General features: G+C 37.1%; 2 protein-coding genes across 2 annotated transcripts in view; one reads left to right on the top strand and one right to left on the bottom strand.

The window, feature by feature from the left end:
* The window catches only part of USF3 (upstream transcription factor family member 3), an 869,396-nt gene that overhangs the window by 152,749 nt on the left and 698,199 nt on the right, over window positions 1-18,448 (bottom strand). The window lies entirely within an intron of this gene.
* GTPBP8 (GTP binding protein 8 (putative)) lies at window positions 6,961-17,485 on the top strand. Its single transcript, XM_049785806.1, has 6 exons — window positions 6,961-7,293; window positions 10,172-10,270; window positions 12,362-12,492; window positions 13,848-13,947; window positions 15,263-15,381; window positions 17,319-17,485. The coding sequence occupies exons 1-6, from the start codon at window positions 6,961-6,963 to the stop codon at window positions 17,389-17,391; spliced, it is 855 nt and encodes a 284-aa protein (XP_049641763.1). The 3' UTR covers window positions 17,392-17,485.

The following is an 18,448-nucleotide window of genomic DNA, read 5'->3' as shown; positions in this document are numbered from 1 at the left end:
TACTTTTTTTTCTCTTCCCAATACTTTGGGGCCAAGGTTGATCTAGGCATCCCACCTTTAAATCATCACATCTAGTTATTCTAAACACCCATATAAGTGATATATGTGATATAAATGAAATAAGTGATGTCATCTGATATTTATCTTTCTTCTGGCTTATTTCATTTAACATAATATCTTTCAGTTCCACCTATGTTTCAATGAATTGCATGACTTTATCCTTCCTTACAGTTGTATAATATTCCATTGTGCATATATGCCACATCCTCAATGATTCACTCATCTATTGCTGGACATCTATATTGATTCCAAATCTTAGTTATTGTACTATGTGCTATAATGGATAGTAGTGTGAAGAAATGTTTTTAAATAAATGTTTTTTTCCCAGGATAGATGCCCCAAAGTAGAACTGCTGGTTCATATGGTAGCTAAAATTTAAGTTTACTAAGAACCCATCAGACTGTTTCCCAGAGAGGTTGCACCAGACAACATTACCACTAGAAGTGTGTAAGAGTTCCTATTTTATTACCACATCCCTGCCAACACAGATTATTCCCAGTATTTTTGATATGTGCAAATCTCACTGGTGTGAGATGGTATCTCACTGTTATCTTGATTTGGATTTCCCTAAGAATAAATGGTGAATATTTTTCAAAGCACAGACAATTTTATGAATAAAAGTTGATTCTAAGAAATGTTTATAAACTCTCTTTTACTATTCAGAGTCATATTAAATAATAAAATCATGTTAACTTTATAGCGAACTGACTTTTTTTTTTGGTTTTTGTTTTTGTTTTTGTGTCACACCTGGCAGCACTCAGGGATTAGTCCTGGTTCTACACTCAGAAATAGCTCCTGGCAGACTCAGGGGACCATATGGGATGCCAGCATTCAAATCACCATTCCTCTGCATGCAAGGCAAATGCCCTATCTCCATAACTATCTCTCCGGCCCCTATAGTGAACTGACTCTTAAAGCTGTCAAATAGAAGACAAATTTTCTTCAGAAGATGACCAAAACCACATCTGCTCATTTTCATAATGAAACCATATGACTAACCTTTACCCCAAATCATGACTCTTACTTAATAACAAAATATCCTAAATGTGGAAGTAAGACTCTTGAACCCCCAGAGTCTATCTATTACATTAAGGAAGAATATTTTTTTACATGTACAACCTAGATCAGAGATACCCTAAGCCCTAAAACATTAGCACGACTAATAATAGGGCTGATATTTACTTAGTGTCCTCCAACAATCCTAAGTATTCACCTGATGGCTCTGAATTTACATTAGCAACCAAACATTTTACAATGTTATATTACTCTTCTTTATAACAAAATCCAAGTAAATCTGTTTATTCAATCAAGAACATTTTTTACTTGATTTCAGAGTAGTGGCATGAGAAGATTATATTCAAAATATGTCATTAAGAGTCAGGACACCCTCAATGTAAGCATTTACCAGATGGGTGAGAAAAACAGTCCTTAAGAATTCTCGATTCTTGGGGCCGGTGAGGTGGCGCTAGAGGTAAGGTGTCTGCCTTGCAAGCACTAGCCAAGAAAGGACTGCGGTTCAATCCCCCGTAGTCCCATATGGTCCCCTAAGCCAGGGGCAATTTCTGAGCGCTTAGCCAGGAGTAATCCCTGAGCATCAAACGGGTGTGGTCTGAAAAACCACCCCTGAACCAGGGAAGCCATCTACAAAGCATCCAAAGTTGTCTATAACATCGCCTGTAAGCAATCCTCTACCAGGGAAGACCCTACTGCTGCTCTGACATCGATTTACTCAAAAGAGTCTTCCCTTAACACTGAGAAGATTTAAACAACAAGACCTGCGTACTGGATAGGGCTTTTCTGCATTGCCCTTTAATTCTGAGTGAAATTAGACGCCGCTCCGCACCATCCTGACTTTAATGTAGGATATACAGATTCCAGGACCTTCAATACAGAAACAGGATACCAACAACAGAGACTGTGAAAAATATAACTGTATGGGAACTACAGACAATGACCAGGATTGGACAAACTAGTTTGCCTTGAGCCTAGAAATGGTCTTATGTCAGGAAACTTCAGGGGTAAGGTCTCCTTGTACTTAGGCCAAAAGTTTTTCCTTCCCATGACCCCCATACTTTGGTGGGCCCCTGCAAACGATAATTGCCACTCTAACATTGTTTATACAGTGCTCCTTTGACTCTAAACCTTTAAGAAACACTAGTAAAAATATCTGGAACTGCAAAAAAAAAATGGTTTACATTGGTGTTAACATATATGCTTTTAGTTAAACTAGCATTCTGGGGGATAAAGGAGGGAGAAAAGGATATATGCTTGGGAACAGGGATGAAGGGAGGACAACACTGGGGGTGATGGATATTCCCCTGATTCAATGTTAATATGTACTTAAAATACTACTGTGAAAGATATGTAAGTCATTATGATCAAAAAAATTTGTTTTATTTAGAAATGTTCTTTGACTTGCATGTATTATATTAATTATATGTTATGTTACTATATTATGTTATGTCAGTTTACCTCAATATGTTAATCAATTTTGTCTCTTGAATAAATTCTTACAATAAGAAAAAGAATTCTCGATTCTTGTTAAAGCCTCAAGACAAATGGCTCAATGGCAGAGTCAGCTTACCATAAATATACTGATTCATATGATAAGAATCATTTATACAGTACTCAAATAGTCATCACTAGGGCAAAAGATGACAAAGGGTAAAATTTCACTCCTAATAACAAAAGTGGAATACTTTTATCAATAGCTGTATGAGAGAATTACATGAAGTAGAACAGATGATTCCATTCTATGCATATAAAATTTTAAAAATATGTTCATTTTAGGGGCCTACACACACACACACACACACACACACACACACACACACACACACACACACCACCTCTACCCAACTTTAGATATTTCTTAAGGATTTTTCACTATCAAAGATACTATATATTCCTTGTCTGTGGAGGCACGGCCAAGTCCCCTGGACCCTCAAAGGTGCAATGCCAGACAACCCCTTTTCAAGAAAAGGAGCTGGTTGTGGGTAGGAAGTGGGGGTTTGAGGGTGCTATGTGCAAGAATCTAATGTCTCACTTCGTCCTGGACAGTTAGAATGTTCTTTGTATTGATTTAATTTGGAGTTTCAAGTAAAATGTGAAGTTGAAAAAAAAGATGCATTGAATCATTGCAACAGATAAAGAGCAGGTTTGGATGAGGTTTTACTGTCAAGGTTCACGTGAAGAATACCAGAGTGAGCAGGAAGGCTCTCAGAAGCTTCATGCAACTGCACTTTCCAAAAACATATTTAAAAGGCCAGTACCTTGGCATGTTAGTGTACTAAATACCAGTCACTGCAGGAGAAGTAGAAAATTGTTTTGATCTACTAGAAACTAATAAGACTACTTTAATATCATCAATTTCTTAGTCAGTTGACTTCATAAGCTTTGTTACAGACCACAAGTCCCATGAAACTTCCAAAACCAGGATCCACAGTTCCGCCATAAGTATTAACTCTCATGATGATCTCATGTAGTTGGTACTTCTAGCAAACTTAAATATCAACCAGTGATCAGTGGCTTCATTCTGACAACCACTAAGTACTACCTTCTCACGATCATAATTTTAAAGTGTTAAAGTGTTATACTGTATGGAAAGTTTTAATTGTATGAGACTTGCAAATAACTATAAATGATAATTTTTATTTATGTATTTATTTTTGGTTTTTGGTGTTTGGGTCACACCGGAGGCACTCAGAAGCTATTCCTGGCTCTGTGCTCAGAAATCGCTCCTTGTAGGCTCAGGGGTCCGATACTGGGATTCAAACCATCATCCGTCCTGGATCTGCTGCATTCAAGGCAAACACCTTACCACTGTGCTATCTTTCCAGCCCCAAAAGTTTTATTTTTTTATTTTATTTTTGTTTGTTTTTGGGCCACACCCATTTGATGCTCAGGGATTACTCCTGGCTAAGCGCTCAGAAATCACCCCAGGCTTGGGGGACCATATGGGACGCCGGGGGATGGAACCACGGTCCTTCCTTGGCTAGCGCTTGCAAGGCAGACACCTTACCTCTAGCGCCACCTCTCCAGCCCCAAAGTTTTATTTTTTTGGGCCACACCCGTTTGATGCTCAGGGGTTACTCCTGGCTAAGCACTCAGAAATTGCCCCTGGCTTGGGGGTACCATATGGGACGCAGGTGGTTCGAACCGCAGTCGCGATCTTTCCTTGGCTAGAGCTTGCAAGGCAGACACCTTACCTCTAGCGCCCCTCGCTGGCCCCAAAATCCCTCCTGGCAGACTTGGGGGACCATATGGGATGCCGGGATTTGAACCAACGAATCATTTTGCATGAAAGGCAAACGCCTTACCTCCATGCTATCTCTCCGGCCCCCCAGAGTTTTATTTTTAAGGTCAGAAAATGCTATTGCTTTTGAGGTGAATTCATAATCACTTAACAGTGTGAGTATGCTATGATTCTTATGTAAAAAATGCTAACTAAAATATGAATTATTTTAAATTATTAATTTCACTAAAATAGGCAGTGTAAAAGAACTGGTTATTGTTGAAAAGAGGCAGAAAAGCAAGGTGGTTTGGAGTTGTTAGAAATGGGTGAGAAACCACAATAATCTATTTTTAAATAAAAACAGAATAAACATAACATACATACCCCAAACTTCTGTGATGTGTATAGTGCTAAGTTTAGATTCACACTAACAGTGATAAATGTTAGAAAGACTTGAGACAGTGCCTTTCTACAAGACTAAAACAGAAGGGTGGTTTACCCAGGTGGTAAACAGAACTTAGATTTATTCTTGTCATACTTGACAATAGTAAGGCACAGGGCAGAGCAAAAAGCTACTTGCTTTTTAAGAAATATGGTGTGTCAGTTGAGCACATACAAATCTTGAAAACGAATAGAGAATCCATGTGCTGCTGGCAAGCAACATTTATTTTTTTGATTTTTAAAAACCCTCATATTCTGGGTCACACTGCAGGAAACATTCCTTTAGAGAGAAAAAACTAATATAAAGATAATTTTCCAATAATTACTTGGCTAACCCAGAATTGTGTCTATTGTTATGTTTATTTTCTCAATGCCAAATTAAAAGGCCCTTGGAGGGGAAGTGCCTTATGTAACGTGTGTGTGTATGAAAGAGAGAGAGAGAGAGAAAGAGAGAGAGAGAGAGAATAGTTTGCTAGCATGACTGTTTCTGTTTCAAAAATTAATAAACTCAAGGTCTTGAAAAAAAAAGAAAAAAGAATGCTCTGTATTGTCATTATTTTCACAATGAAGACCTAAAAAAAATTTTTTTTTTTTTTGGTTTTTGGCCCACACCCAGCATTGCTCAGGGGTCACTCCTGGCTGTCTGCTCAGAAATAGCTCCTGGCAGGCACGGGGGACCATATGGGACACCGGGATTCGAACCAACCACCTTTGGTCCTGGATCGGCTGCTTGTGAGGCAAACGCCGCTGTGCTATCTCTCCGGCCCTCCCCCCCCCCAAAAAAAAAACATTTTTAATTTACTCATAAATCTCTAGTACTTAATAATGCCTGGAATTTTGTAATAACGAAACCTAATAGATGTTCAGCAGGTACTGGAAAAATAAGTGAAATAGCAAGCCTCCACTAAAAACAATCATGTAGATAGAAACATATGAAAAAAAAATCCCACACATATTTTCTAAGAAAAAACAAATAGGCTGTATAATAATAGCATTGCACTAAAATACATAGTAATACAAAATTTACAGATATATTTATATATATTATATATATACACACATACATACATCTCATCATAGTGAATGAGAAGGAAAGGAAAAAAGACCCAATGCTTAATGCAAAAAATTAATAGTTGGCAGTTGTGGGTCATGTGTTCTTGAGGTTCCTGACTCCTGTTCCCTAATTTTTGCTTTTATGAACAGTCTAGGCAGTTAATCACCACTCTGTCATTTGCTGCTGTACTTTTTGATTAAGAAGCTCTAGACTTTTTTAAAACAAGAATATATTTTATTCATTTATCTTATCATGCAAGATTCTTAGCAGAGATTAGTTTGAGAGTCTGATAAGTACTTTTTTCTCCTTTGGGTTTTGGGCCACATCTAGGGATGGTAGAATGAGCAGTGGCTATACTGCGGCTGGGGATGGGGTGAGGACCATATGTGGTCCTAAGGATATGAACCATAACCTTGTACTATCTCTGTCGCCCCTTAAGAAGAAACTTTTGAAATAAAGTGTCGTTCTAGAACTTTTGTGAAATGTTTTGGGAATGTCAAACTGTCTTTTTTGGCTGCTTTTACTGCAGGTAAATAAGCGGCTGAATGTGTGACAGTCCTTCCCTCACAATGTGTTGTTTTAACATTTGTCAACAGCCCTGTTCTTTCTTGCAAACATGTTATGGACAGTCTGAAGTGAAGAGAAAACTGGTAAATTAGACCTCCGAAGAGCATCACACACTTTCTTCTGAGTTTCAGAAAATTTTCACCTTTGCTTAAAACTCTAGAATATAGGACCAGGTGTGTCTTTTCACTTCTGAAAACCATTCAACAACCGCCGCACAGAAACACGCAAGTGAAAAGGCACTATGCACATCACAGAAGGTTCATGAATGTATGATTATGTTTATTCTGTTATTTTTCAGAAATAGATTATTGTGTTTTCTCACCCAATTCTAACAACTCCAAAACACCTTGCTTTTCTGCCCTCTTTTCAACAATAACCAGTTCTCTTATGCTGCTTATTTTAGTGAAATTAATAATTTCGAGAATTCATATTTTAGTTAGCATTTTTTTTAGTGCTGGAGTGTAAAAGAAACCCTCAAGAAATTTTCCCGATTGAGGTTAATTACAACCTCAGGTATCGTAGACTAAGACTACAATTCCCAGCAGGCGTGGCGGGACCGCCTTTACGCATGCGCATGCGCAAGCGCACTCAGGAATTCGGGACAATGGCGGCGCCCTTGCTGCGGCGTGGCATTTGCAGGCTCCGTGAGATGCAGCCGTGGTTATGGACGAGCCAAATTCACAGCACTTCCCAAGGCTTCGCAGAGATGCTCCGACTGCCGAAGGATCAAATGACGAAGCTCGTGTTCCCGCTACAAGAGCTCCAGCGGCACCTCATCCCGGATTCGAAGTCCTCCTTCCACCTGAATATCTTCGATCCGAACCTGAAAGACATCTCCAGGGCTGAGAGCTTCTTTACGGCCACTGCCACCAATCGCATCGAGTACGTCAGTTCTGCCGTACGTGTTGACCACGCCCCTAGTCTGCCACGCCCAGAGGTGAGATTAGCCAATGATATTCGACCTTGGAGACTTGGGCGGGGCTTTGGCTGACAGCTACTTTCTTGCCACCAGAGTTTTTCTAGCTCTGGGTGTGTGGGCGCTTGTAATTATTGTTATCTAAGTCAGAAAACTGTTTCATTTTGTTCATGAAAATAGAACTGAAAAGGTTTTAAATGACTAAGAATTCAAAACTTTCCTTTCTCTACTTTTTCCTGTGCAGTCTAAGTAAATAGGTCACACCGAGACACTGAAAAGTATAATTTGAAAAGTCTAATTTCACAAATGAGATTCCTTAGCCATATGTAACTTTGACACTATGTAAATACTATAATATCCTCTGCGTTAAAATAGAGAAATAGATTTTTATCCGTGAGTACAGTTTATGCAGGTTCTGCCATTTAATTTTTATTCCAAGTTATGCTTTTTTTTTTAAATAATGCTTCTAATAGAAGTAAATTAAGGTTTAAATCTGAAATATTTGCCACAACTGCACCAGAATGCTTTTCTTTTAGAAACTTTATTTTTAGAACTGCTATAGTTCTAAGATTGTATACATCGTTTACTAATTTGGTGGTGCTGTTGCTTTTAGATTTAGGCTGTTCAATTACTAAAGTTCTGTACTTTGCTTTTTAAATGTTTAGTTTTATTATCTCTCTAGTATTGGATTTAATCTGCAGTGCATTGGAAATTTATCAAGAACACAGATAAATTCATTCTAAAAGTATGACCCTAGTTTTACATTCCTGAGCCCTGACCACTTAATGCCACCTTGGTGGTATTAATAACCAAATATATCCGTTACAGATTTTCAAGATATCCTTCCATTGGCGATACTGCCATCCTTTACATCTACTAATAGAAATTGTAACCCCTTCAATACCATGTTCAGAAACATCTGTAATTTATAATTGTTAATACTAAGATTGTTTTATTGAGTTTTACTCTATGAAGATTCAAGGAAAATTTGAAAGCTGGAGGGAAAGAAATAACCTTTAAAAGTTAAAGTGGTACTCTCTAAAAATTTGGGGGTAAAACATGTAGCTGTGCTTTTAGAATGAATTTTGATAAGTTGCATATAGTTTAAACTTTTGCTTTGTGAATACTACAGTAATAAATGCTGCAGATTCTTTTGAGTATCACATGTAATTAGAAGTACAGGCTCTGGATAATGATGTCCAGAGTTCAAATTCCAATTCCTTCACAATCTGGCTGTATTGTGACCAATTATTTAATCTACCTCTAGAGGCCTCTCATTTTAACATCTTTAAAATGGGGGTTTTGCTAGATAATATGGGCGTTTGGTGTCCAGTTTTTTTTAAGGAATAGCCATATTGTTTTCCAGAAAGGCTGAACTGTATGGCATTCCCACAAGCAGTGAATTAAAGTTCCTTTCTCCCTACATCCCCTCCAGCACTGACTGTTCTTGTTCTTTTTTTTTTTTTTTTTGGTTTTTTGGCCACACCCATTTGACGGTCAGGGGTTACTCCTTGCTATGCGCTCAGAAGTCGCTCCTGGCTTGGGGGACCATATGGGACACCAGGGATCGAACCGCGGTCCATCCTAGGCTAGTGCTGGCAAGGCAGACACCTTACCTTTAGCGCCACCGCCCGGCCCCTTTTCTTGTTCTTTGTGATGTGTTCTAGTCTCTGTGGTGTGAGATGGTACCTCATTGTTGTTTCGATTTGCATCTCCCTAATGATTAATGATGTGTAACATCTTTCAGGTGCCTTTGGCCATCTGTATTTCTTCTTTGAGGAAATGTCTGTTCACTTCTCCCCATTTATTGATGGGGTTAGATGTTTTTTTCTTGTTAAGTCATGTCAGTAGCATATATATCTTAGCTACTAGCCCCTTACATGATATGGCTGTTTTGTGAATATTTTCTCCCATTCTGTGGGTGATCTTTTTATTCTAGACACTATTTCTTTTGAAGTGCAGAAGAAAAAAAAAACTTCTCGGTTTGATGTAATCTCATTTTTTTATCTCTGCTTCCACTTGTTTGGACAGTGGTGTTTCCTCCTTGAAGATGCCTGTAGTCCGTAAGACCACAAAAATACAATACAATAATGCCCTCTGCACTCCTATGTTCATAATAGAACTATTTACAATAACCAGAATCTGAAAACAACCAAGACGCCCAACAACAGATGAGTGACTAAAGAAATTGTGATATAGCTATACAATGGAATACTATGCAGCTGTTAGAAAAAAATGAAGTCACAAAATTTTCCTAAACATGGATGGATATGGAAACTATTATGTTGAGTGAAATAAGTCAGAGGGAAAGAGATTAACACAGATCACACATATGTGGGATTTAAGAAAAATAAAAGTATAATAATAATACCCAGAGACAATAGAGATGAAAGTCAGAAGGACTAGCCCATGATATGAAGCTTAGTACAAAGAATGGTAAGTGCAGTTAGAGAAATAACTACACTAACAACTACCATGATAGATGATAGAGAGAGAAATACAATGCCTGTCTCAAAGACAAGCAGGAAATGGTGTAGGAGGAAAACAGGTGACATTGGTGGCAGGAAAAGTTGCACTGGTGAAGGGGGTGTGCATTTTATGGCTGAAACCCAATTATGAACATGTTTGTAACCATGGTGCTTAAATAAAGAAATTGTATGTGGGGAAAAAGAGAGGTTGCAAGATGTAAATAGAAAATGTGTATTACATGCTTTAAAAATACCTGGCATGTTAAAATCATGCAGCAGATAGATGTGTTAGAAAGAAATTGACCAAAACATAAGCCATTTTTTACATCAACAGCTAGGACTTAATAGCATAACAAATTTTTGCAATTGATACAACATATATGAAGTGTCTGTAAATTTGTACTCAGTTATCTTATTTTATCTTATATAAGGTGTGTTTTATAGGCAGAAGCAATGTTGGAAAATCTTCTCTAATAAAGGCTTTGTTTGCACTGGCCCCAGAGGTTGAAGTGAGAGTCTCAAAAAAACCGGTATGTTGAAATTTAAAGTATGACTAAATTTTCTCAGTTGTCTAATAAATAATGTTGGGCAGTACAGATAACCATTGCAAAATTCCTAGAAAAAAATTTTAATTTAGAAAGGCAAGATATTTCATTACAGCTTTTAGATTTTTCCGTAAAAACTATTGTTATGTCCAGATACATTTTTTGTATTCTTGCTAATATCTTAAGGATATTTTTATTCAAATATTTTCTGGTTGCCAAACAAGTGCTTTTATAACATTTTTATTTGCCATAATAAAAATGGACTTTAGTTCTGCATTGATTTTAGAGGAAATAACTTTTAAATATTTATTTTAATATTAAATATAATCTTTTGATAATCTTTTGCACCTTACTAACTCAAATATGTGTCTTTGTATGTATATATGTATGTATGTATATATGTATGTATTTATATGTATATTTGTATGTATTTATATGTATACACATATATATGTATCTATATATATAAATGTGGCAGTTCCGAGTATTTTCTTGTTTGTTGCTTTTGGTTTTTGGGCCACACCCAGTGGCACTCTGATTACTCCTGGCTCTGCACTCAGAATTCACTCTTGGCAGGCTGGGGGACTATCAGGGATCCCAGAAATCTAACCCATGTCTGTCCTGGGTTGGCTTCATGCAAGGCAAAGGCCCTACCCGTGTGCTATTGCTCAAGACCTCCCTTTTGAGAGGGGTGGGGAAACGCCTGCCAGCAACTGGCTCTGCATTCAAAAATTACTTCTGGCAGGCTCAGGGGACCATATTGGATGCCAGAGATCAAATCCAGGTCGGCCACCTATAAGGCAAACACTCTACTCTCTGTGCTATCGTTCTACAGTAGCTTTCTGTTTTCTAATTCCCTCCACTTTCTTCTCATTGATGCACTTGAGAATATATAAGTAGCCTCTTTTCAAAACTCATCTCCACTTTCCTTGACCTTGTTTTCTGTACATGGTATAACATCCCTATCAATCCAATATTCAGGGCTACCCATATTCTCCTCCCATTACACTTCATGAGTTTTATATATTTGATTCCTTGCCTCCATCACTATCAATTATTTCTATCCCTTCTTCTATTTCTGATTCCTACTTTGCCTCACCAAATAACCTTCTGGCAGTATCCTACAGAAACATAGCTGGTTGGCAACCTAAACCATGTATGATGTTTTTCCTCTAAAAATATTTGTTCAAAATTCTGGAAATTAAATTAATTTGTATTATAACATTATTTAGCTTTTATGTATGCTTCATTATACATCAACATCTGTATTAAGATAAGTTTACCACAGAGACTGGAGCATAGCAGGTAGAGGGCATTTACCCTTACATTTGGTCAGCCGGGATTCTATCCCTGGCATCCCATATGGTCCTTCAAGCCTGCCAGCAGTAATTCCTGAACTCAGAGCCAGAAGTCCTGAGCACTGCCAGGTGTAGCCCCCAAACAAAAGAACATAAAACAAAAAAAATTTTTTTACTAAAAGTGAAATTCTATACTTCATCATACAGTTGACCCCTCTTGTTATCTGATTTACTCACCTCCACCCTCTTCATTTCGTGTAACCACTAATTTAGTCTAACATTGATTTTTAGTCTTTTTATATTTAGTGGACTACCAACAGTCCACAAACCAGTGTTTACAAAAGGATTTTTTTAGTCATTTTTATATTTAGTTCATTGGTTTATTTTATCTGCAAATCAGATGAGTGTGATCCTATGATGTTTGTCTTTTCCCATCTGAGATATATCATATATTGATATATATTAGAAAGGTACATAAGCATAATCTCCTCTAACCATCTATGTTGTTGCAAATGACAGGATTTCATTTTTCTTTTCTTATAAATGAGAAGTATTTGATTGTGTATATTTATCACATCTTTACCAATCACCTGTTAACAGATATTTAAGTTGTTTTCATTTTTGACTATTATAAATAATGCTACAGTGAACAAATATTTTGCATTGAGAAAAATATAAATATAAATATAAATGCTTACATTTTAAATATAACCATGTAAAGTAGAATACATAAATATATAGAAGTTTCAAGAAAACTTTTTTTCATTTATTTTATCAGGGCCATACAAAGAAAATGAATTTTTTCAAAGTTGGAAAACACTTCACATTGGTGGATATGCCAGGTTATGGCTATAGAGCACCTGAAGATTTTGTTGACATGGTAGAGACCTATCTAAAAGAACGACGGAAGTAAGAAAGTTTTTTCTTATGATAATACATTTAACCCAAAATCATGTTTTTATTAATAAAACTTTCTACACATGATGAACACTTCAGTTTTATTGACTATATAACATCTATTTTATACTCATATTATTCTGTAATACAATAGTTAGGTTCGAGTTATGTATTGCTTGTGTGGTTTCACTAGTTCACTTTAGGTTAATTTATTCTTAAACTCAGTTTATGTCAGACTGTTCATCCTTCAGCCCAGGCAGCCTTCATAATAAAGGGCCGAGGATGCAGTGCTGATCCTCCCTTGCAATATTGGAAATGATGTGGCCTTACCCCTGCTTTGCTTGGGTTCTTTGATGGCAGGACCAACCAGTGCTCAGAAGAAACAGGAAGTGCCAGGGGTTAAATCAGGGTTGACTGCATATAAGATATTGGCCTAATCCCTGGACTGTCTCTCTGGTTGTCAGATTATCATTCTTTTCAGCATTTTATTAAATTTTTAGAACAAACTTATAGCTGGCTAATTTTGAAAATGAAAATTGTTGATTAGTATGGTATTTACTAGCTATAATTAAAACAGTAAAATTCTGTCATTTCTAAAATAGTTATGTCGTATTCTGTCAGTTTTATTTTTGTTAGTTTATTAGGTAGTCATAGGTGGCTCTGTGTTTCAAGTACTGTATGATACTGTAGAAAAACTAAAATTCTACAAAAAGATTTATGGGTATCTTGTTTATTGTAGCTTTATACAGCAATTAAGATGGATTGTTCATACAAGAAAATTCAAAATGTAATGTGTCTTTTTATATTATTTGTGTTTTTAAAATTAGACATTTTTATGAAAGTGGATTCATGTTTCTGCATGACAAGTGAAATAGATATACTCATCTTTGTATCTTGTCCCAGCAGAGACACTTATGCTTAATTCATGGTATTTAAGTAGATTAATATTTAGTGAGTTTAGTTATTAAAAGTAAACAGCATTATGACCTGTTGGGCTATTAAATAAACTTATTGGTAAATCAAAAGTTCATTTTGGTTTAAAGAAATCTTTTTTTGGGGAGTGGGCACATCTGTTGATGTTCAGGGGTTACTCCTGGCTCAGAAATCCCTCCTGGTTTGAGGGGACCATATGGGATGCCTGGGGATCGAACCACAGTCAGTCCTAAGCTAGCACTTGCAAGGCAGACGCCTTACATCTAGTACCACCACTCTGGCCCCTAAAGAAATCTTTTGAACGAATCTTTTGAGAATTTGAGAATCCTTTGAAAATTATTCAAAATAATTTTTTTTTACTATAAAGAGTCATGGGAAGAAATGAATGAGTATCCTTTATATTGACATTAATCTTTATTTCTGTATCATTATAGTTTGGTGAGAACATTTTTATTAGTGGATAGTGTTGTTGGAATTCAAAAAGCAGACCATATTGCCATAGAAATGTGTGAAGAATTTGCATTACCCTATGTGGTAAGTATGATCATTTCTCTTGAATTTCTATTTTTAAAATAAATTTGTAATTGAGTCACTATCAGATGCAGTTGTAAAGTTTTTTCAAGATTGTTTTTCAGTTATACAATGTCTCTCTCTTTCTCTCTTTTCCTTTTTTCCCTTTTAAACACTGGTTTACAATGTGGTTTCTGAATAGGGTAACATTCACTTTACTCTTTTCAGCACCCAAGTCTTGTCCAGAGTGATCATTTCCAACTATTGCCATGTTGTCCCTTCTCTTCCCTAATGGCAGTCCTCTGCTCTTTGTGGCAATCTTCCTTTCATGGATCTATCCTCTTGGCCCTCTCTATATTGTCTTTGTATATTATTACCATGCTTTTTTTTTTATGTCCCATAAATGATTGTGATCATTCTATGTGTGCCCCTATTCCTCTGGTTCATTTCATTCAGCAAAATACTCTCTTTATCCATCCATGTATAAGCTAATTGCATGACTTCATCTTTCCTAATAGTTGCATAGTATTCCATTGTGTAGATGAATCACAGTTTTTCATCCATTCATCTATTCCCAGACATTTGGATTGTTTCCAGATTCTAGATATTGTTAACGGTGCTGCAATGAACATAGGACTGCATATGTCTCTTCTGCAATTTGGGGCCCCTCGGGTAAAAATGTCTTGAAAATATACGTTTGAAAAAATGTGTATGTTTGAAACATTAATCTATTCGATTGTTTAGTGGGCTTCTTTTGTACATTAGGAAACAAGTTTTGTATTTTTTCCCTTTTGTTTTGGGTTTACACCCATTAGTGCTTATGGCTTACTTCTAACTCTATACTCTATGATCACTTCTGGAGGGTTCAGGAAACCATATAGTGTTCCAGGAATTGAACCCAGGTTGGCAGCGTTCAAAGCAAATGTCCTTCATCTCCAGGAAATAAGCTCTTAAAAAACTTGCACACAGAGATTCCAGGAGATAGTATAGCAGTTCCAACCTGGATTCAATCCCTGTTAATCCTTATTTTCCTCATACTACTGAGTGCAGCAGTAGAGGGTCCCAAGCACCACTGCATGTGGTCCAGGAGAATCTTAACTTTATTTGAGTGACCTGGGTATTACTGGCTGGAGGAGCCCAAGCTGTATCACCCTCTTGGGCTCTTGTCCTGAATCTATAGCCATGTTGTGTGAGAATTACCTGTGGGTCATCCTGAGCACCACCTGAGAAATCCCATTCCCCAAAATGTTGCACAGGTCATCTGTGCAAATTTGTGGTTAAAATTAGTAAAACTCTAAATACTTTGTTCCTAATACCTAAAACCTTATTTACCTCACAGATGGTTTTAACAAAAATTGACAAATCTTCCAAGGGACATCTTTTGAAGCAAGTGCTTGAGATCCAAAAATTTGTTGATACTAAAACACAAGGCTGTTTTCCTCAGTTGTTTCCTGTAAGGTAAGTGTTGAATTTTTTTTTTTTATAATTTTATATACTGTAACACATTGTGCAGATGTCCTGTGCACAGAACCCATGGCCCTCTGGATAGAGAATGGTGAGTGGGAACCCCAGACTTCCTGAACACCCTTAGCCAACCAAAACTCAAAAAAACTACTACACTGCTATACGTTACCAGACCATCAAGCCTAAGAACATTTAGGTCTTATAAGAATTTATGTCATGAGACAATTCAAAACATTTATCTAATCTTCATAGTAAACTTAGTTCACAAATAAGGTTGTAAGTCAGAGAAGTGATGTGAGCTGCAAAAAAAGATTTGCTTAAATAAACATGGGCCGGCCAGAAAGATAGCATGGATGTAAAGCATTTGCCTTGCATGCAGAAGGATGGTGATTCGAATCCTGGCATTGCATATGGTCCCCCGAGTCTGCCAGGAGCGATATCTGAACGTAGAGCCAGGAGTAATCTCTGACCGCTGCTGGGTGTGACCCAAAAACCAAAAAAAAAAAAAAAAAAAAAAAGACAAAGCATTTAAAGACAAAGAATTGAGACACAGGAGCCTACTTGCTTTTATGAACTTCAAGTTCACTGTACCACTGTGACCACATACTCAGGAAATTGTCATGCTCTACCTCCAAAACCCAATTCAGAAACCAGAGTTATATATACTCCTTCTTTTACGTGCATGACCAAGTTTCAGTCCATTCTAGGAGCTTGGCTCATTTGCAAAAAGTACTTATAAGTAAGTCAGGTTTCTCTTCCTGTTCAATCCTGATAGAAGAAAAGCTGATATTTGGAGTTGACAGTCTTTTTAACTTTCAATCAAAACCTCTAATCAAAAGTTAAGTGTGGGGAGCAATAGCATAGTGGGCAGGGTGTTTGCCTTGCACACGCCAATCCAGGTTTGAACTGCAGCATCACATATGGCCCCCATGCCTGTCAGGAGTGACTTCTGAACACAGAGCCAGGAGTAACTAATCCCTGAGCACTGCTGAGTGTGGCCCAAAAAACAAAATATAAAAAGAAAAATAAGTAAAAGTTAAGTGTACACCTTCATGTCTGAACTGTGTGCCAGCTGGGCAGAGAAGTCAAAAGTGATTAAAAGTCCCAAAAATGATGCTCGGAGCAGTCTGACTTTTTAAGTAGCATGAGAAAAAAACAATATAGTTAAAACTTAATGCTTTTAAGGTTCTCCATGTAGTGACTTTCTAAATTGTGAGAATTGACTTTAACAACAAATAAATTATGTGTTGAAGTATTTGTGAGTTCAAAGATCTATCATAGTTACTGTGGACTATCCAAATTGTTTCTCTCCCCATAATTATGTAAATCAATTATAAACCAAGAATCTGGGGCTGGAGTGTTAGTACTGCAGGTAGGACAATTTGCCTTGCTTGTGACCAAACCATCTTCAATCCCTGGTACCACATATGGTCCCCCAAGTCCTGCTAGAAGTGATAGGCCCTCACCACCACTGGATGTGGCAAAAGGAAAAAAGGAAAAAAGAATCAAAGATTATTCAGAAGCAAAAGGCTTTGGTCAAAAAAACAGAACTCAGTATTCAAAATATATGTTACATGTTTTATGTATATATCTACCTATATGCATAAAAGTCAGAGTAGCCATAAGATCTCATATATATTAAAATCCATATAGCCATAGGAAGGAAAGAAAACCAACAATGATATTTGGGGAGAGGTTGGGCCACACCCACCCAGTAGTGCTCAGGGGATACTCCTAGCTCTGTGCTCAGAAATCGCTCCTGACAGGCTCGGGGGACCATATGGGACACTGAAGATTGAATCCGGGTAGACCACGTGTAAAGCAAACACCCTACCCACTACACTATCTCTCCAGCTCCAAGTTTATAATTTTTTAAAGACCTCTTACTATCTCTGAACTAAGTAATGGCTTTTCTTTTCTTTTCTTTTCAGTGCTGTGACCTATTCTGGAATCCATATGTTGAGATGCTTTATAGCAACTGTAACAGGAAATCTCAAGACTTGATAACCTCCGGCATACCAAACTAAACAGCTGTATTCCAACATTGTTTTAAATGTTGTGTTTCAGTAACTGGTGAAGAATCACGTCAGTTTTAAAACCTACATCTTCAAAAGTGAATTTGTGCATGGTGGAGAAAAAGGTTTATAACAGACTTGATTCTGTGTTCATTAGAACAGATTCTAATGATTTCCCCTGGTTTAATAAACTGTCAAACAAGAAGTATGTGTTTATAAAACATGGAATCATGATAAAATGAAAATGGAAAGCCAATCAAGGACACATTGAATAATACCATATAGACCAGAAATTCTATTTGGCATATTCCCCTTTTCAGAAAAAATAAAATTACCTTCCCCAAATTCACCTAAGACTATCACCACAACCCCTCACTTCAAATCATTCCAGTGCACCCCAGTGGGACAGTATCACTTTCACTACAAAACTGCTAGGGCAACTTGATCATGTTAAGATCTTCTGAGCAACCTTATGAAATGTGCCTCTGAATTGTCTTTGAAGATATGAGTGGGCTGCCCTACACCTCATCCAAAGCCTGAATATCCAGTTACAAAGTCCTACTCTAAATTGGTACTATAGTATCACTATAGTTCTTATTTGTATATGACCTCTATGTTCTAAAACCGGAAGTGACAAAATTGGTATTCACAAGGCCAGAGATAATATGAGTAGGGCACTTGCCTTGCATGTAGTTGGCTCGATCTCCAGCATGCTATATTGTTCCTTGAGCACCATCAGGGGTGATCTGTGAGTGTAGAACCAAAGGTAAGTCCACTGCCAGGTGGCCCCAAAACAAAATAAAATTGCTATCCACAATGATGACACAATTTCAAACCTAATATGCTTTTGGGGGAGAACTTCACCAAAAGCATTTTAATATGCTTTCCTATGTGGTAAACAAATAAAATGCAATAAAAGGTGACCAGTCTTTTATAATACAATTTGCAAACTTTAAGATTTGGGGGCCTTTTGACAATTCTACTGTATTAATAAGATTTAGAAATTGCAAACCCTGGGGGCCGGCGAGGTGGTGCTAGAGGTAAGG

The sequence above is a fragment of the Suncus etruscus genome, chromosome 13 (genome assembly GCF_024139225.1).
Source record: "Suncus etruscus isolate mSunEtr1 chromosome 13, mSunEtr1.pri.cur, whole genome shotgun sequence".
In the NCBI taxonomy this organism is placed as follows: domain Eukaryota; kingdom Metazoa; phylum Chordata; class Mammalia; order Eulipotyphla; family Soricidae; genus Suncus; species Suncus etruscus.
Note: the sequence above shows the minus strand (reverse complement) of the source record. Positions and strands in the feature narration are given on the sequence as shown.

Coding starts and splice junctions, on each gene's coding strand:
- GTPBP8 (XM_049785806.1), top strand. CDS start 6,961: ATGGCGGCGCCCTTGCTGCGGCGTGGCATTTGCAGGCTCCGTGAGATG. Junction 7,294..10,171: donor CTAGTCTGCCACGCCCAGAG/GTGAGATTAGCC, acceptor ATCTTATATAAG/GTGTGTTTTATAGGCAGAAG. Junction 15,382..17,318: donor CCTCAGTTGTTTCCTGTAAG/GTAAGTGTTGAA, acceptor TTTTCTTTTCAG/TGCTGTGACCTATTCTGGAA.